This window comes from Anthonomus grandis, chromosome 12 (assembly GCF_022605725.1).
Source record: "Anthonomus grandis grandis chromosome 12, icAntGran1.3, whole genome shotgun sequence".
In the NCBI taxonomy this organism is placed as follows: Eukaryota; Metazoa; Arthropoda; class Insecta; order Coleoptera; family Curculionidae; genus Anthonomus; species Anthonomus grandis.
Genome location: NC_065557.1, coordinates 25745152 through 25765990, shown reverse-complemented (window position 1 = coordinate 25765990; position 20839 = coordinate 25745152). Strand labels below are relative to the sequence as shown.

The window sequence follows — 20839 nt, the reverse complement described above, 5'->3', positions numbered from 1 at the left end:
TGTTGAAAGGCTCACATTTTGCTATGGGTAGAAGTAATGACTTAATATTATAGGACCATGAAGTATTCAGTGGGAGCTTTCACTTTTTCCCGACGCCATTTTGAAGTTTTGACTAACCATAAATCCCTTAAGCCAAACCGTATAAGCTAGCCAGTGGGTCTCAGCGAAGCTGAGTATATATATGGCGTAACCAGAGGTTACAAAGCAATAAATAATAACTATCTATACTTCTTTACTGACTTAACAAATGGTCAAAATTTTGAAGCTGATAATGATTATTATAAGTATAACATTTAGGTCTGACCTAAGAAAAAGAACAAGAACATAACAATAAATATAAAATAATAATGACATTATTATTAAACGGTATTGTAGTACTTACTCTGCATTTGTTTCAGGTGTAGGTAAGTCTCCTATTGTAGTAAGGGTTAAAGTAGACCAATATAGAGATCCCAAATACTTTCTGGTAAGAGTCGCATAGTCTCCAGGCCGATAGGGGTAAACCCAATCGCCCTAAAAAAAGTAATATAATAAATTGGAAGCAGTAAAATTAATAATAAAAATTATAGTTTTCATTTGCCGTGGCATTTCATTAACGTTTTTTTTTATAAATCCAAAGCATACCTGAAAACCTTCTGCTTCTGATAATAAAAAATAAAAACATCCAAACCAATGAGCAAGTATCAGTAAAATATGGATTAAGTTTACCACTCTCCACAGATTTGGCCAAATGGTTCTCGATTCTACCATATAATAATAGTTGATAGCCCTGTATACCTAAAAATATATATTTGAATAAATTACATTATTTAAGCAAAGAAAGAAGAAAACAAGAAAATTAAGATATATTTCTGATCTTTTTTAGATCTTAAATTAAATCAAATTTATTTAAATCTTAAGGATTATAAAATTTTCAACAAGTATATAAAACTGTGGAAATTTTGATTTTGAGTCTTTTAAAAATTACAAACTCAGTGGGAGACATTAAAGTGCTAAGTCGAGTAAAATTACAAACTTTTTTATTCAAATTTGTACATCCATCATAAAAATTACAATAAAAATTTATTTGCAATTAAGGAAAACAATAATAAAACAAAATTCTATATGTAACCAAAAAATCATTTTATAAGAAAATAGCGCGGTCATTACGGAAAACTATAATTTTCCTGGCCGCATGAGCATTCTTTACCGTAAACGGTATGGGGCAAGCAAAATGCTAAAGTCAGTCTATGTAATATCACATTAATGAGAATAACAGTTAATTCTCTTAAATTTGATATTACATAGATGATATCAAATATGTAAGGATGATATTACATAGATTAATTAGCTGTAATGGTTTCTTGATTTAATGTTATTAAATCCCAAAAGTCATAAAACATAAAATAAAAATAAAATAAAACTACTTTAAACTCTTAACAGTTCTATTAGTAATTGTCTAAAATAATTTTTTAAGTATAAACTGTTTTCCTCCAAAGATAATTATTTTGATAAGTGCATAATCACTTTTTTATTATAAAGCTCAAAAAAGACTTAAGGAAGAAAACACCACCTTAAAATTATAAAAACATTTAAAATTATAAAATCCACAATACCAAGTATTTTTGTACAATAACTCAAATTTGGTCACATTATTCTGAATAAATTTGCGATAAAATTATTCTATTCTATTATCTACTACATTAACCAAGCTACATTTTTCAAGATTACTGTTTTTTATAAAGTGTTAAATATTATAAATTTCTATCTTTAAAGTAGTTTGGTCAATACCTATTATGAAATATATTTTTAAAGACAAAGAGAGCTATTGATATAGGGATAAGTTAAGTTAAGAGTAGAAGTGTAAAGTAGAAAAGTAAAAAAGTAAGTAGAAAGTAAGGGATAAGATAGTTAAAATGAGAGGAAAAACTACCTATAGTCAATGAGTTTCTTGATCGACAAACCGCTCAATCCAAATCACGCAAAAGCAATCTAATATTTACAAAAAAGTCTTTCATCAACATATCGCATTTCTTTTAGTAATTTTTTTATGAGGTATAAAAAATTAAAGTACTTTCCTAAAACTTTTGTTATATCTAAAATAAATACCTACATAACAACTGTACTTTTCAACTTTTACCTCCCAAGATTTACTTAAACATAATACAAAATTTAACTTCTTTAACTACCTATGATTGATACTTAAAAATGTTCGTAAACTACTTTAGATAATTTAAATAAATAAACTTTATTTGATAACATTTTTATCAAGCTAAAAACATAGAATTACCTTTAAAAATCTGGGGCATCTTAACAGTGGATTTGAGCCAAATCTTAACTGCAACAAATCAAGTGGGATTAAAGCAGTCAGGTCCAACAAAAAGGCACGTGAGCAAAGGTAGTGACAGGCCAATTTTTTAGAATCATATACCATTAAACCTAAGCATGAAAAATTATATATTTTGAAAAATTACTACTAAATATCTAAAACTAAAATATGTCTGAGCTTCAAATTTTCATAAAATGTTTCAAATTGTTTAAGCTTATAATAGTAATTTCTAATTTGGTAATGTATTTAAAGAATTACTGATTTTTGTCATAGAACGCAGTATATAATCGTTTTATAATTTAGAGGTTATTTTGTTTATAACCAATACTTAAAATTAATTTCTGATATTTGCGAATTGCGAATCTTGAAACTGCGAGTATATAACAACATATGTAAGTTGTTATATACTCTTTTACAATAAGTATATAAAGTTATGTCAAGTTATAACAAATTGTTAAAGTTTTTGAAAATTTTTTCCTTCTAATATAGTAAGAGTTAGATAAGGCTTATGGTACAAAAAACTATTCTGAAATTTTTAAAGAATTATAATACCATTTAAAGTAAAAAAAAAACTGTTTACATTTTTCGTTGTTATGGTCCCCTATACATATGTACCATAACACCCCCTTGTTATGGTACATATACTGACAACTAATTTTTAATGTAGATCTAAAACTGATTTATAAATTTAATTGCGATCGTCTATTAATAATTTTTGGATCTTTTAAATTAATAGTAATCTCTAAAAACTCTATAAACAATACATTTAAATAATATGATTCTTGTTGATAATAATGCAATAATTATCTAATCAATTTGATTAAATTAACTGTTAACTTGACGTATATTTTGCCAACCAGTGATCGTTATTATAAATTTTCATTTTGTGTGAGTATTATCAAACAAATAGTACGATTTTTTTGTTATTATGTGCCAGTAGCTAACATAAATTTTATATTGATTGTTATATATACTTATATACATAAAATAGTAATTTAGATTAATTCAAAAAAATAGAGCGATTAAATTAACAAAAAGTAATCATACCTTGTTCTAAATATCCTGTCCTAAATTGGAGACCAACATCTAGTAGAAAAACCAAGTCACTTAGATAATCACAGGTAAGCCAGAAGGTAGTAATCATTTCCTAATAAGTAAAATTTGATGAATGTGTTATTTTGTTTTTCTTTCCTCCAAATTTTATTTAGAATTAGGACTAGTAACAATATAATTAATAATAATAATAATAGTTTTCTTCATTTGTTATTGTTTTGGCTACTCAGCTTTTTAAATCTTAGATCTCAAATAATATATTTTTTTTTATAAACTAGTTCTACGTGAAAACCAAAAAAGGCAAGAAAAACTAAAAGTATAGAGAAAACATTTCCACAATAAATAAAATCTTGAGCTCTAAAGAAATGTTCTAGAAAGACGAAAACGTAGCATTGAGTTAACAAATGTCCTGATAAATAAAAAAAGTTGTATATTTACAATGTATTCAGATGGATCACATAAATACAAAAGTAAGTAGACATAACGAGCACATAGATGATTCAATTTAATGAAAAGCATCTGCCGGAACACAAAGTATATGTTGATTGGACTTTAAGAAGTTTTGCCAACATAGAAGTGGCAAACTTTCGAAGCAACATAAATTACCGTAATCTTGAATCACACCCATAAGTATTTATATTTTATTGAGGAACTAAATTTTAAAGTTCAATTAGGTATTTAAAAAACTGTTTAATCAACTTCTATAAAATAATCTTAAAAAAGTGCAGGGTGTCTCAGTTTCAGTATACAAAATGTGAATAAAACATTCGCGGCCACATGCGTCCATAATAGTGCAATACAGGAGTAATTCAGAAACCTTTTTTACAAAGACTGACAATGTCCATGTTATATCTTACTTATAAAATTATAAAACCTACTGAGGCAAAAAATGATTTGTTTTTCTTATAGCAACTTTATAGTTTTTGCAAAGAATGTCAAAAAATTAAGCTATTCATTCAAATCAGGACTCAAACAAATCAGGATTAAACTTATTTTCAAATAATTTTTTTAAATCATAATTGCTTTAGTTAGTTTTTAGTTAAGTTGTGTTTTTTAGCTCTATTAAACAAAATTATTATTCTTTTAAGTGCATCAATCTGTATGTGCTCACCTGCAGTTCAGGAAAACTTTGTCTAACTATTAATGTCCACATATTATATAATACACAAATTGTCAATATAAACAACCAATAAAAATAAAAGTTCGAATCAGGATTTACGACACTACGTGACTGACGTAGTCTTTTTCTTCGTCTACCAGGCGCCGATCTATTGTCTCCTAGAAAAAATAAATGATTAAATTTTTTAATTAAAATTAATACCGGCTTTTTTCATATATAAGTAAAAAAATTTTAACGAATAAAAGGTAATTGTATTAGTAAAAATACTGTATTAAGATTAATCTTATTTAGAAATTGTTTGCCTATTATTAATTTTAAATCAGTGTAAGGATAATAAGATAAATTTACCTGCACAGCCTTCACTACCCGTATCTTCTACAGTCTCTTGAGCCTCTGGTAATTGCCGGGTTGAAAATCTCTGTAAAAAAGAGTCTTCTCGTTTTAAAGGAGGTTTCTGAAATTAAAAAAATGAATATGAATGTTATTCAGAGCGTTCTTTTCAGCAAAGACAATTTAGTTTATCAGGAATATATTAATCTAGTAAAAAGAAGAAATCAAGGATTAATCATTTATCAGTAATAAGAAATTCATTAATTAATTATTTACATTTCATTTAATCAATGCGATAAAATTGCTATTTTTTATTTAATTTATTAATATTAGTTTATGGAATCTGGTCTTTTTTTGTTAAAAGGTAAAGATTTTTTAAAGGAATCAAAATTTGAATGCTAGTAGATGAGAAACTCTGGTTTCCTTGACAAAAAAGATTTATAATCCAATGATACTAGTTTTTTATAAAGAATGAAAAGTTTACTTTGCAAGAATCTAATACAATGCAATAAATGCTAGATACCTACATGCTAAAAAATTGAGTAAAATATTTCTTTAATCTATCGTTGTATGCTGCAATCCTAGTGAAAAAACATTGTTTCAATAATGGTATAAAATGGGATGCACCGCTACCTGCATGTTATAACTTATCTTGTAAAACTAAATTGCAAAAAGAGACAGATTTTGCAAGAAATTGCTATAATACTTGCAATGTCAACATTTTCATTAGAATTTTGTGCTATATGATAGAAGGCATAGTAGCAGAATGCTAAAAACCGATTCAAATTCTCGTTGTAAAAATTAATTAACATATCTCTTTATGTAATACTAGCCTAAAAGATGCTCTTATGTAATACTAGACTGTTTTACGGTAATATGGCATAAGGGCTTCATAATAGGTCATTGCATTATAAGCCTCGTGTAGAAGTAGAGTTAACTATCAACTTTGTGTAAATAGTACCAAATGACACCGCAAAGCAAGGGCGGTGCTAGAGAATGATCATATGACTATTGTTTAACATTCGATTAAAGTTATTGCAAAATTACAATAATCTTTAATGGTCAAAAGTGTGTTCGTATTATTTCATATCGCAGTCTAACATTCATATTTATATAAACGGATTAAGGTATAGATATATCAATACGCTAATTATTATTCTCCTATTTTTTGTGCTTTTTGCTCTTCTTATGATTTAGGATAATTAGTTACATTTATTTAAAGTTCTACTTAGATTAAGCTTAATAAGTTTATTAAATCAAGCTTCATTATAATTAGTTTATTATCTTTATACATTATACCTATATCTTATATCTTATATATTATATATACATTATATCTTTATCTTATAGGTATATTTATATATATACCTATATAGGTATATATTATACCTATAAGATCTGGATTTTAGTAGTTTATCTTTTTTGATTTGCCCCTATTTGGGACCCAATTTAGGATTTTTAAAATAAAAAAATCTAGTAGTTTGAATTTTCTAGACTTTGGGTACTTGCTTGCTTTGGCCGTCCTAGTTCTCCACCGTATAAAATAGTAAAAATAATTTAGAAAAATTCAACCATTTGCGAAATATTCAATACGTCTTTTTATCTAAGTTATCGCGTTTGGTGACATTTTAATCAGTTTTATTGTTTACCTTGGAAACATTTGAAAGCCAGTCAATATGAGTTAGGTGAAATCTTTTGTAATCTGACGTCATTAAAAAGAGTGTGTTTGAGACATAAAAATGTTATCCTGCCGTCAGTGTATTCCAGAGAAGAATGTGTCCCTGAGTTCCGTTACAATTGGTGTCAGAAGTAAATCACATCTCTTCTTGTAAATTGGGCTTCCCAATTTACAAGAAATCAGGCCGGGGAAGATAAAGACGGAAAAACTAATGTAGATGCTGTTAAAACTTGACAACCAGAGAGGTTCAAGAGGTTCGAGAGAGTAAACATAAAGTACAAGATAAAAAATATAAAGACCTCATCAAAACTTTGAGAGACGACCTGAAGAAGGAAAATGAAGAGCGAGAAAACAACAAAACCTGATGCAGCACATAAAAGAAGACTTATTGAACTCTTAAAAAAGAGCAAGAAAAACGTGATAAGAAGCATAGAAAAGAACAAGAGGAACGAGATTTACAACTTCAAAAAAACCTTGAGAAGAAGCAAATAGAGTAAATTACTCACTCTGAAGCAATCATTGATTCTGTGAAGTAGATATCAAAATACGAGAACTAGAGATGAGAGTTAAGCGTGTCTTTGTCCCAATCCTGAAATGCAAACGTCTTGATAGTAAAGCCACCAATATTTGACGACAGGGAAGCATGAAGTATTTACTTGAGTATTAGTTCAAGTAAATAATTGAGGCCGCAGCCAGGGGAAACCGTTGGCATAACGAAGTTGATTGCCTTTTAATCAATCTTAAGCTGTGCCTGAGAGGACAAGCTACAAAAATAGTGAGAATGGTATCATCTAAATACTTCTACGCGTACTTTTAGAGATGTGATGCGGTGACGCCTATCTAGTGTAGCGCACTGTACAATTTCACCACAACAAAACTTATTCCTAGAGTCAACAAGAGAAAAAAGGACATCGATTATTGGATTATACAAAACTATAGTCAGCATTGCCTTAACAACATGCTAGCAGTAAATGATAGTAAAACTAGCAGAAATGATAAACGATTTATTAATACGATTAGATGTTATGAATGACTGAAAATGGATGTAAATAAGTACATATTGATGACAGCAATTGAAGAGCTCGTCAAACACCATCTACATGAAGATAATGGAAATGCTCGTGTTGTTAAGTTAACTCAAGATTTTAGCATACCAGCCAATTCTGAGATGGTGCTAAATGCCACAACAAAAGGAAAAGATAAACAAACTGTTTTAATTAAGCCCTTGGAAAACTGTAAAGTATATGGTCAAGGAGTTTTTCCAAATATTATCCACCAAGAAGAAATCTACTATAAACTTAAAAGGATATGATCAACGCCGGATGCTCTGAAGTAGTTGCAGTGATGAAAAATACTGCCGACATCCGTCATTTGAGCAGATCTTCTCCTGTATATTTACTAAAGCTTTTTAAAGACTCCTCTGCTAATTTGACCACAAACCAAATTAGTAAGAGACTATAATATTAAATTGCGGCGTCTAATTGAAGAAGAGCAAAATATGTTTTCCTTGCATAATAATGTAAGCACCGTGAATGATGAATAATGAACAATGTGAATAATTCCGATAGCTAAACAAGGTGAAGTTTCCACAATGCTCTAAGAAATGATGACACAAGGAGTTATAGAAATATCCTAGTCCTTCCGGAAATGGAGAGTCCTCGAGACAACTCCAGTTGTTCTAGTAAAGGAAAAGGATAGGAAGGAATAGACTGCATTCTCGACGGGACCAGGAATTTGGCAGTTTACAGTCATGCCCTTTGACTTATGGAATGCTTTAGCCACCTTTGAAAGGCATAAAAATTTTTATTTCTTCCAATAAGAAGTTCGATAAAATGATTTTAAGATTGATTTAATAAAAGAAGCAATTGAAAATTGACCACGACTTACGGACAAGTAACAGTTGCGAAGCTTTCTGGATGCATTTGGACTACTCAACTAAAAGTTATTAAGAGAAATGTGACCATTAAAAAATAAAAATTGCAAAAATCGTCGTACATTTCCATGGCCTTAATCCTGTTAAGAAAAGTCATATTTAAAAACCCAGAATACTTGTTTTTCTACAAAGTACATTTTATACGTTTATTTATACCTTTTACCGGGAGCCATCGCATCGATCGAGAAAATTGTTCAAAGGAAAATTATAGAAATTTCATTATTAGTGGTTGAGATTTTTCAATGCGACTTGTTTTAATCGTTTCACTAGGACCGTGACCTATATTTGAAAGGCAAATACGCGAAAAAGTATTTCTTTCTTTAGCGAATATTATTGGATTTGGGCACTGTATACTTGTACTAGTTGGCTAGCTAAATTATTTGACTCTTTGATAAGTCAAATAATTTAATTAATGAAACTTAACAAACTAACACGTGCTATCATATTATATTGTAACTTTTACCCAAACCCCCAAACCGTTTACCCGAATGTTAAAGATGGATTTGCTGAAAAAAGAATTTTGTAAGTTTATTTTTAAAGTAAACTAAAATATTAAGAATATTATAATATTCAATATTTAATTCAAAATTATTTATTGGATAAATAAAATATGCCATCATAAAGATATATTAAATTATTAAAATAAAGTAATTTATTGGGAATCCAAGACGATTAGTATCTTTTAAATACAATACTTTTAGTAATGTAGAGGAATATAAGAACTTCTAAGAAAGTCTACCATAGAGCTATTAAATACGTGAAAAAACAAGCCATTATAGTCTAATTGCATCTTCATTAGACCATGGCAAGACTATGTGGAACATTGTTAACAGTAATAAAGGAAATGTTAAGTTCGACTCACTACCAACTCTAAACTCTTTTTACTTTAAAATTTTAATACATTCTTTTTAAACATTCCGGATAATGTAGTAAACAATATTCAAAAAATCAGTGTATCTCTGGAAAATCTAGAAACGTTGACAGGCCGACTGGAAGTATTTTCATTTGGTGAAATTAGCTATAATTTTGTGAGAGAAGTGGTCAACAGTCTGAAAAACAAACAAAAATGGTAGATATTTCCATTATATATTATTAGATATGGGTTTAGTATAAAACTTCTGGATTCGTATCTCAAACAACGCAGACAAATAGCGAGAGTTGGGAGAGTTTTATCATTCGAACGTCTTTTGAAACTTGGTGTACCTCAAGTTTCTGTATAATATTTATGTATAAGTTTTATAAATGACCTGCCATTGGGTAAACTAGCTTCTTACCTACTTATTGCGGATGATATTACTATATCTTATTGATGCGGATAATAATATAATTCATGATGAAGATTTTTTCATGTTGATAGAATGAATTGAATATTGAGTAAAACACAATTGGAGGCCATAAATTAAGAGACACTCCAGAAATCCGCGTGAGGTAAAATTCCTGGATTTATATCTGGATTCAAAACTCACTTGGGATATTCATACAGATGATCTGTCCGCAAAATCGAGAAGCGATGTATTTTTACTGAGAAACCTCTATGACTGTGTATCTCAAAGTACAATGTTAAATGCCTACTATAGCATATTTCCCTCGGTCAGGATCTATGGGATTTTGGCTTTAGGTGGATCAGCTTTTGCAGCCAGAATAAATGGGTTGCAGCGTAAGACTGTAAGAATTGTGGAGGGCTTGCGGTATAGGGATGATTGCAGATATATTAGTGATTGTTAGCATTCATATATACCATAATATACCAACCTTGCCATCAGTTTAGATCATGGAATACGTTCTTATATTAAGAAGTCGCAATTGTTAGGATTCATAAAACTTAATATACCAACCTTGCCATAAGTTTAGATCATGGAATGCGTTCTTATATTAATAAATCGCAAGATGCATTTTTAACTCTCACTGATATTCACAACTATCAAGCTAGACACTGCAGCAGTATTGTACCATCTTATTGCCACCTATCAAGGTGCCAAGGTCAACCAGAGTTTATAGCTTTTAAATTATTCAATAAACTGCCAACAAACATAAAAACTTGCAATACAGCTTTTAAAAATGAATTATGCTCCAAAGCCTTTTACAGTTTTACAAGAGTTACCTTTAACCTTAGAAATCTGCTATTATGTATTGTACACTATTCTTATCGTTTGTGTCATTTTAATTAAAAATTTAATGTTTTTATCTTGTGATTGCTGACATTTTGTAATTTTATTCTAAATTTTAAACTTAAGCATATTTTACTAAAAAATTGTAATTACTTGTATATAGTTTGGGAGTGTCTTACATATATATTATAAGAAATCATCCGATAAGAAATACCTTATCGAGTCGCCGCCGGTCATGCAAAGCCAGAATGCTGAATCACCATTGAGATCTAATATATTTTTCGCTGAATTCCGAGGAATTGTTTTTTTGTTATGATGGTGGATTTTTATATATGAGGACGATTCTGTGCTTCTCCGTGCTCGGATATAGAAGCCGCTCGTGTTTATAATATAAAATAATTGTATTTGGTTTAATTTACGTGAGACGGATTATAAAGTATTAATTAAGAGTTTTCGTCGTTTAATTTCTAACATCAGAAGTGCGATTATGCCTAACGCTCACAGTGTACTCGTGAATTTTATTGTATTACAATTAGACATTGGACAAAAGTCATACGGTGTGTTACGTAAACAAACAGACTGGGATTGTTCTTTTTCTTTTACTTTTCGCAAGTTAGTGTATGGAAATGGCTTCTACGGAGGGAAATGCGACTCAAACGCTTCTGGCCGAATTAGTTAAAGCTGTTACGTCACAGCGATCTGGTGAACAGGTAGATTTGCCCTATTTTAGGCCAGAAAATAATGAATCTAGCAAATGGGTAAGTCAAGTTCAAGATATTAAAATTGAGACGGGTTGGTCCGATGTTCAAATACTATCAAGAATTGGTCGATTTTTACTAAATGAAGCAAAAAGATGGTTTGAACGTTGGGATCCTGATAACAGAGACTGGTCGACTTCTTGTATCGATTTTATTGAAGCCTTTCCACCAAAAAGGCACATCGATCGCATGCTGGAAGATGCAGTTAAGTTTTCAAGCGCTTTTGTAAACACCTATGAGTCTTATGTGCATGAAAAGTCAGCAATGTTAAAAAGTGTGCGTGCAAAATGGTGTGAGAATGACTTGGTAGAATTAATCGTTTACGTAATATCTGAACTAGAAATACGCAGTGCTGCTATGAATGCTAACTGTCGTACTATTTCTGAGCTATTAGTATTTTTGTCTTCTGTAAAACCTCCTCGTAGCAAGGAAGGACAAGAAAAAAATGCTGGACGTGACACTTTTTCCCTTAAGAGAAAATACCCTTTCCCTGACAAACAAACATCTGTTAAAGTTCCAAAAAGATGTTATCAATGTGGCAAAATGGGCCATGTGAAGGCAAATTGTAGTGTCAAAAATTCAAAACCATCATCTGACAATTGAAGTTTCTCTGCCAGTCAACATGAAGTGCCGAGTACATCTCAAAATTCTGAAACCTGTAGTTTTTGCGCCAAAAAGGGCCACAATGTGTCAAATTCTTTTACCAAATCTGCAATTGAAAAACGGCGCAGTATTAATCTTTGTACAACTGTCCAGAAACCTTCAGGTTCAACGCAAGTTTTTATTGACGGTCATCAGTTTTGGGCTTTAGTGGATACTGGAGCTGATTTATCGCTGATTTCTAATAAATTTTTACATTTATTCGAAAGTAAAGTTATTCCATGTAAAATAATTTTGAAAGGTCTCACAAATGTCACCATTGAGGCTACAAAAAAATTCACAGGCCACACAAATATTTCTGATATTTATTTTCCAGTAAGTTATGTTTTATTGCTGATAATTTTCTTGATCACGATATTTTAATTGGACGCAGTATCTTCGAAGATCAAAGCCTTATGACCTTAACAGATTATACAGGGTCCCGTATCATACGTCGCGAGTTACCAGGTATTAATAGAATTTCTGAGGGATTTTTTCTGAGGGAAGTACTGAAGAATCTTTAAAATGGTGGGTATGGTCATGGCCTACACAGTGGTCTTTAAATGTTGGCATGAAGGAGATTTTGGAGTTTTTAGAGTCAGATTGTGACTCAGAGGTAAATAATGGTGAGTAACTTTGTCACTGTCACTGTCAAGGAGAAAAGAAAAGAGAAAAAAAAATGTTTTGTTTTTGGTCTCTACTCCGGTAGTGATAGAGCCAGGTAAAGGCTGTGGTCTTTACATGTGTTAAATAAAAATTTGTTTTTGGTCTCTACTCCGGTAATGATAGAGCCAGGTAAAGGCTGGGGTCTTTACATGTTTTAAATAAAAATTTGTTTTTGGTCTCTACTCCGATAGTGATAGAGCCAGGTAAAGGCTGAGGTCTTCACAAGTTTTAAATAAAATTTGATTTTGGTCTCTATTCAGTTAGTGATAGAGTCAGGGAATGGCCGAGGTCTTTTCAGGATATAATGCATACTAAATGAGTTAATTGAACTTGAAAAATAAAATATTGAAACTTAAGCGATATTTTTGTTTCACATTACAGATTTGTGTTCAGGTAAAGAAGGCGTCGAGAACGTCGCCTTTGCCAGGAAGGCCGTATAAGAAATCATCCGATAAGAAATACCTTATCGAGCCGCCGCCGGTCATGCGAAGCCAGAATGCTGAATCAGCATTGAGATCCGATATATTTTTCGCTGAATTCCTAGGAATTGTTTTTTTGTTATGATGGTGGATTTTTATATATGAAGACGATTCTGTGCTTCTCCGTGCTCGGATATAGAAGCCGCTCGTGTTTATAATATAAAATAATTGTATTTGGTTTAATTTACGTGAGACGGATTATAAAGTATTAATTAAGAGTTTTTGTCGTTTAATTTCTAACTTTCTCTCTTCTAATTTTTTTTACCTTTATTTTTATATATATCTATTTAAATATAGGTAAAAAAAAATTGTTATTTAACTAGTCGGCCAAGACGACCCTCCCTCTACATATAGTATACACGGAGTAGAGCGAGAACAACCTTGGCTCCACCCTGGGCGGCTATCGCGTCGTCGTTGGACTTATCAGTCCAGTTAAAGTATGGTTGCAATTCCTCGCATACCTATGTACGTGTTAGCCGATCATGTTTACAATTTATTTCAACCTTTGGTACGAAGACGGATACAGTAATAAAATAAAAATGGGTTTCACTGTTGATCAAAAGATTAATATCATTAAATGGAATTGTCATGCGGATAGTGCAGAACAAGTTGTCGGCAGTTTTATATTTGCATATCCTGATCAGCAAGTCCCTACTGCTAAAATAATTTATAATATCTGGCATAAATTTGAGCAGTCGGGATGTGTAAATCGGTGTGCAAAATGTTCTAGTGGCGATCAGGAACCTCGTCGAACACCTGACGCTAGGATTGAAAAGGAGGTCAAGGTGTGTGCTTTTGTGGAAGTAAGTGAACCTTGTTCTAGCTTCCAAATTTCTGAAGACCTTGATATTCCAAGTCGTACAGTGCGGGATATTTTAAAAAGAAATAAGTACAAAGCCTATAAAATTAAAAACACTCAAGAAATTTTTCCAGAAGATCAAATAAAACGCTTGGAGTTTTGTGAAACCTTAAGAGAAAAAATTGATCAAAATGACGACTTCACAAGTAATATTTTATTTACAGACGAGTCATCTTTTTCTCGTCTAGGTCGACATAATTCTTCAGTCGTGACATATTGGTCTCGGGAAAATCTACATTTGAGTGTACCATTACGAACTCAGACCCGCAAAAGGTAAATGTTAGGGCTGGTATTTTAGCCAATCACATTGTAGGGTCTTTTTTTATTGATGGTACCTTAAACTCTGAGAGATATTTACTTTTATTGCAACAAAATATTATACCCGCTGTACGAAACATGGATGTTAATTTTGAGGAAATTTGGTTTCAACAAGACGGATGTCCCGCTCACAACGCTAGACAAGTGCAGGACTACTTAACAAACACTTTTCCTGGACATCTTATTTCCACAAGAGGTGCCATATCCGCGATCTCCAGATCTGACGCCTTGCGACTACTTCTTATTGGGCTATTTGACGGAAATTCTTTACCAACACCGACATAAAAGAGCCGTTAATTTGAACGAATTGCGACTTAGAATTATTAATATTTCTAGGTCCATTACACCTGAAATGTTAGCCAATGTACGTAGAGAATTTTACGACAGGTTGAAATACTGTGAAGCCCAACAAGGAGGTGTATTTGAACACCTTATTAAATAACCCATTTAATTAGAATTATTATTTTGTTTAAAAGTTATCTTTCATTTTATTTTAGAATATTGTATTTAGTTTTCACCAACGGTTTTTAATATTTGAGCGTATTATTATGAAAATGTAAATACGTTAATTATTCTCCTAGTTTTTGTACAATTTTATTAGTATTCTGTAGTTAAAGTTGATTCGTAGGGTTTCTTTAGGGTTCTAGTTACGTTTGGTTTATTATTTTTATCTATAGTGTTTAGTTTTTAAGTAGTTCATCTTGTTCGAGAGCCCCATTTTTGGCCCCAATTTAGGTTATATTATTGTAAATCCATGTAGTTCTAATTTTATAGAATTTGTATACTTGCTTGCTTTAACTGTCAGTATTCTCCTAAAATTATTGGTCTCTTTGGGCAAAAACATTGAAGATAATTCTAAATATTTCAAAACTGTTCCATCGGGTTTTAAAAAGGACGCGCTTCGTGACAATTCATTCAGTTTTTAATTGTTTAGTCAGTTTTTACCTTGGAAACCAATTAAACGACAATCAAGGCGAGTTAGGTTAGTGTTTTTGACGTTGACAATAAAAGTGTGTTCCCGCTTTTCGTTACAATTGGTGTCAGAAGTTAAGGATATTTGGAAGCTCATTTTAGTGGATGCCTTTAACAAGACGTCAGGCCAAGATGGAGACTGAGAAATTGATGGAGCTGCTATTAAGGAAGTTTGACGAGCAAAAAGTAAAACAAGAAGAACGAGACCGCAAACAAGAAGAGCGAGACAAGGAACAGGAAGATTTACTAAAGACAATTAAATCTGACCTGAAGAAGGAAAATTAATATCTGATAAGGACCATGAAAGATGACCTAAAGAAAGAAAATGAAAACCTGATTCGAACCATGAAAGATGTCTTACTTAATATAAAAGATAATCTTAAAAAGGAGCAGGAGGAATGAGACAGAAAACAGGAGGAACGAGTTTTACAACTTAAAGAAGATCTGGAGAAGAATCAGAAACAATTAATGACTAACTTTGAAACAACGGTAGAAGAAGAATTGGGGCAAGTACAAAAAAAGATCCAAGAACTAGAGATAAAAGTAAAACGGACTCCTCTTCATCCCGATCCTGGAATGCAAACAATGATGAAAGTAAAGCCACCAAAATTCAACGGCAAATAAGCATGGAGTATCTATTTGAATCAATTTGAGGTCGCTGCTAGGGAAAATCGCTGGGATAACGAAGAAAAGGCAATCAATCTTAAGCTAAGCCTTAGAATAGAAGCTACAGAAATATTAAGAATGGTGCTATACAATAGAATATAGGAAAGGCGAATATCACCAAAATGCCGATGCTTTATCGAGAAGACCCTGTATTGAAACATTGTTTTAAAAAGGAATCAAAACAGCATCCAGAGATATTTACTTGTAATCGTATTTGCCTTCACAGTTCTAAAATTGACAGTCAAAGGTCTGTCAATTTTAGAACTGTCATAAATAATCCTCCGAGGCTATATTCTCCTGAAATTATTGGTTTGTTTGGGCAAAAACAATGAAGATAATTCTAAATATTTCGAAACTGTTCCATCGGGTTTTAAAAAGGACGCGCTTCGTGACAATTCATTCAGTTTTTAATTGTTTAGTCAGTTTTTACCTTGGAAACAATTAAACGACAATCAAGGCGAGTTAGGTTACTGTTTTTGACGTTGACAATAAAAGTGTGTTCCCGAATTTCGTTACAATATTAAAGTTGTTTTTTAGACTTGCGATTATGAGCACGTTAAAAAACAACATTTTTATCTTTCGTGTGCGCGTAAAATTCCAATACTTGATTCGAGGCTAACCTACCCATCTCCAAGCACTTGCTAAACCGTAAGAGTTCGCCAAACGTGTAATATATTACATATATATTACATTACATTATTATATTACATATATATAATACATATCCTCATATATATATATATATATATATATATATATATATATATATATATATATATATATATTATATATATATTATTTATATAAAAATATAAATACTATCATATATATATATATAAATATATATATATATATATATATATTTATATATATATATATGATATGATAGATATATGAGGAGCAGACTTGCAAAATGCGGTTTGTCCAAAATTGTAAATTTTCAGGAAACATCAAAAACTGGTGCTACGAGTCGGTCTTACTTACCGAGTTAGGACTTTTACCAAAAAATTAGGAAAATTTAGGATAATTAAATACTAGAATGGCAGACTAGAAGAAGCAAAAGTAACTTTGGTATTTTAGAAAAACATATGGACAAAATGCTGTTTGCATGTCTATAGTGGACAAAATGCCTTTTGATTGTCATTTGAAAAAACTTTTTGGGTAAAATTACCACCAAAAAATGAAGAACCATAAAACTTTAAGCAGTATTTTTATTTTTTAACAAACTCAAATGAAATTAACATCTTCCGTATCGTTACAGTCACAGTCCTCACTTTCTTCAACATTGGTTTCAACCTCACACTGGCCTTCTAAAATTGGAACTAACCATTCCAATTCTGCATCCTGATTCCAATTTTCTCCAGATAATGATGCCAATAATTTGTTTAAACTATCTACTTTTTTCCCTTTATTTTATGACTCAAATCTAATTCCTGTAGTTCTATTTGATCGAATCTTGCTCGTGGTTTTAGGAGTGATTGAAACTTTTTTTATCTCATCTAAATTGCGATATAGTAAACTCAGTTTTCAGCAAAATATTATGGGTGGAACTTTTTTTCTTCAACAAAAGTCTTCGACAAGAATGAATGCCAGTCACTTTTTTTAGATGCAGCAAAAGTTTTTTTATGTCAAGTAAATGCCAGGCGGTTCCAAGTTTTTGTACAATACCCACTTTGGTGTAGATATCCCAATATTGATCTGGAGTTTTTATAATACTATGAGACCTTAAGCTTTTTTCAATGCGTCCAAAGATACGATCGGCGTGGAGATAAGAGTGACCTCTAATTGGAAATAAAATTTCTATGTCCCTAATCTGCTCACATGAAAACGTTTCAAGCCAAAACATTAAAGCATGCACAATATGATTATTTTTATTTTGTCCTCCACACCCATCTGCAAAAAAACGGATTTTCGTCGCATTGTCTGGAAATGTAAGTTTTTTCAAAAAATCGATAAGAGCGGAAGATAACTCAGTCGCCCCTATACCTGCTTGGTGCTCCATCCACGTATAGAATACTGGGTCTTTACAATTAAGTTTGGTAATGAAAAAAAGTATATTGACAGCTGTTGGGCGTAAAATGCCTCCTGAATAGGGACCTTGGGTAATACCTGAACTTGTTGCAGATCAAAGCAATATGAAATGGTATTGGGATCTTCAACTTTCATTAATTTATGAAATGGTGATGCACTCCTTCAGTAGATAACTTTTGTTTTTGTGTAGCAATTTGAGACATACCAATTTTGGTTTGTGTTCTAACGCTGTAGCTACAGACATCAGAGCGGGACTCAGGCAGAATCCTATAATAAAGTATTTACTAAACACCCGGCTGAAATATTTATAATTTACTTTCAGATTGTTTGGTGCTTTTTTGTTATAGGGTGTCCCAAAAGTATGGACACGCCCAAAAATCTTGGTAAATATGGGCGCTAGAAAAAATCTTTAAATACAAAAGTTTTGGGGAATCAATCGGTACATCTGATGGTGATCTTAAACTTGACCATGAGCTTGATCTTCAAGGTTATTTGAAGGTCAAAGCGGTTTTTTTAAATGGGAACCCCTATTTTTGACACGGATTTTAAAAGAGCGGAAAATTGGTTAATGAAAATATGAGGTTGAAGTAATCCCGAGAGGTCCAATAGATGTCAAATAATGACTTCTTAAAAATCTCGCGAGTTCAGTGGTAAAAGAAAACAAATAAAGGTCATACCCTAGGTGTAAGTCTTTACAAGGAACCCAACGGTGACCTTGGATTTGACGTTGAACCTCATTTTCAAGGTCATTTGAAGGTCGAACTCATTTCTTCACCTCTTCAACCTCTTTATATATATATATATATATTATATATATATATATATATATATACTATATATATATATATATATATATATAAATATATATATATATATATATATATATATATATATATATATATATACATCTATACATATCGGTGCATCTGATGATGACATTAAACTTGACCTTGAGCTTGATCTTCAAGATTATTTGAAGGTCAAAGCGATTTTTTTAAATGGGAACCTCTATTTTTGACACCGGATTCTGAAAGAGCGGAAAATTTTACGTTGTACGTTAATATATTTATTATATATATATATATGATTGATTCCCCAAAACTTTTGTATTTAAAGATTTTTTCTAGCTCCCATATTTCCCAAGATTTTTGGGTGTGTCCATACTTTTGGGAGACCCCGTATAATTGCCAAAGTATAGAAATGTTGTATTCTGATGAGACATAAATCCGTCGAGATTTTTTCTTCCATAGTGGCTTTCCTTTCCTTGTAACTGACTAATAAAAGATCTTACAGCATTCAGTTTATCCACAAACTTAAAAGTGCGCCTATCCCCTCTCCTTTTTTCTGTTAAAACTGTTTCTCCACTTTGCACTTTCCTGCAAATGGTATCCACCCTCCTCTGACCAACATTGTAAACAGCCATTATAAACTTCTGACAAACCTGCAATTTTTGTTGCTTAACGAAAACCTAAAAAAAAATTGGTGAAACATTCAAACTAAAAAAATATTTAATTTTAATAGGTAAAAAAAATTTCAAATCCATATTTTTTAAAATAAAAATAAATGTATATAACAGCGTGGGGATTTGAGCACTTTTAGTTGAACTTATGCAATATTTTACTGCAAAAGAGTGAGGTTTTCCATCAGCCTTGCGACACCTTTTTCGTTTAGGTATATCTAAAGTAATGTAACTGGCTAAAATTCCATCTGGAACGGTTTTATTGGATTTTCTATAAAAAACTTCCCGAAGTTTAATTACATCTTCTCGACTCACTTGCTGACATTTTAAATTTGAATTATTTTTAATGTTGCAAGCTATATCAAATTGCTCTAAATCGGGATCATGGTTTGAATACCTTAAAATAGTATAAAGTCGTAACAAAAAGAAATAAGTATTAAAAAATAAATTCACACCTCACTTGTTTTTTTCTTTCCCTAACTATTAAATTGATTTGTCGCTTTCGGCTACCCCGGTCACTATCACCAACAATGTGCTCACCATCTACAGACTCCATTGTAATTTAAACTTCGCGAAAAAGTTATGAAACAAACACAAAATACTTAAACCAAACTAAACTAAAACGACACTGACAGAAATTAGGTTATGAAACAAACATGTTTACATCTGAACCAAACGCGATTTGTTTGTCTTGTGGACAAAATACTTTTTATTACATTCTCTTATTTCTTGGTTATTAAATAGATTATTTATTTATTTTAAACAGTTCTTTTATTAAGTTAAATGTATAATGTTGTGACTTTATACTTAGTTACTTATTTTGAGGGGTATTACGTCACTATTTCAGTCAATATCAATTTAGAAAATACTTTTTTTTATAATTTAATGATCCAAATAAGATTATATCGTTTGGATTATTGTTAGGCTTAGGGATCAATAACATAAAAGTCCAAGCCTATTTAAATTTGCCGACGTTTCGCAAAATATGAGGATGCAATCAGGGCGAATTCAATATGTTGGACTTAAGTCAAAAAAATTATTATAAATGAACATTTATACAGAAAACTTTTTTTCAGGCACATGACATTAGATAATACAAGGATATATACAATACTTTTAATACTTAAAATATAATTTATCACAGTAAAATAATTCAATTAGAAAATATTATTTTATATGCTAAATGATCGAGAAGAAGAAGAAATAGACTTATTCCAATGTTTAGAAGAAGTATAAACTAAAATCTTTAACGATACCTTTCGTTGTTTTTAATTCCGCTCCAATAAATATTAAACACAATAATATACTTGAGGTATAAAATATTTTTTATATACCCAGGAGTTGAGGTTTCATTTAACAACGCTCGTTTCTTCTTTTCATTATCCTACTTAATTTTATTTTTTATTAAAATTGAAAAGGGGTAAAAACCTATTTATTGAATGAAAAGATCTATTTTGAACCA

General features: G+C 31.0%; 1 protein-coding gene across 7 annotated transcripts in view; it reads right to left on the bottom strand.

Moving 5' to 3' along the window:
• LOC126743388 (uncharacterized) overlaps positions 1-20839 on the bottom strand; it is a 347135-nt gene that overhangs the window by 230905 nt on the left and 95391 nt on the right. For all 7 annotated transcript variants that reach the window (XM_050450456.1, XM_050450452.1, XM_050450450.1 and 4 more), the window contains exons 4-9: positions 4830-4935; positions 4473-4639; positions 3356-3455; positions 2270-2418; positions 625-777; positions 383-513 (exon numbers count right to left, since the gene is read on the bottom strand). In XM_050450456.1, the coding sequence (XP_050306413.1) occupies positions 383-513; positions 625-777; positions 2270-2418; positions 3356-3455; positions 4473-4639; positions 4830-4935 (806 nt within the window). The remainder of the gene's footprint in view (positions 1-382; positions 514-624; positions 778-2269; positions 2419-3355; positions 3456-4472; positions 4640-4829; positions 4936-20839) is intronic.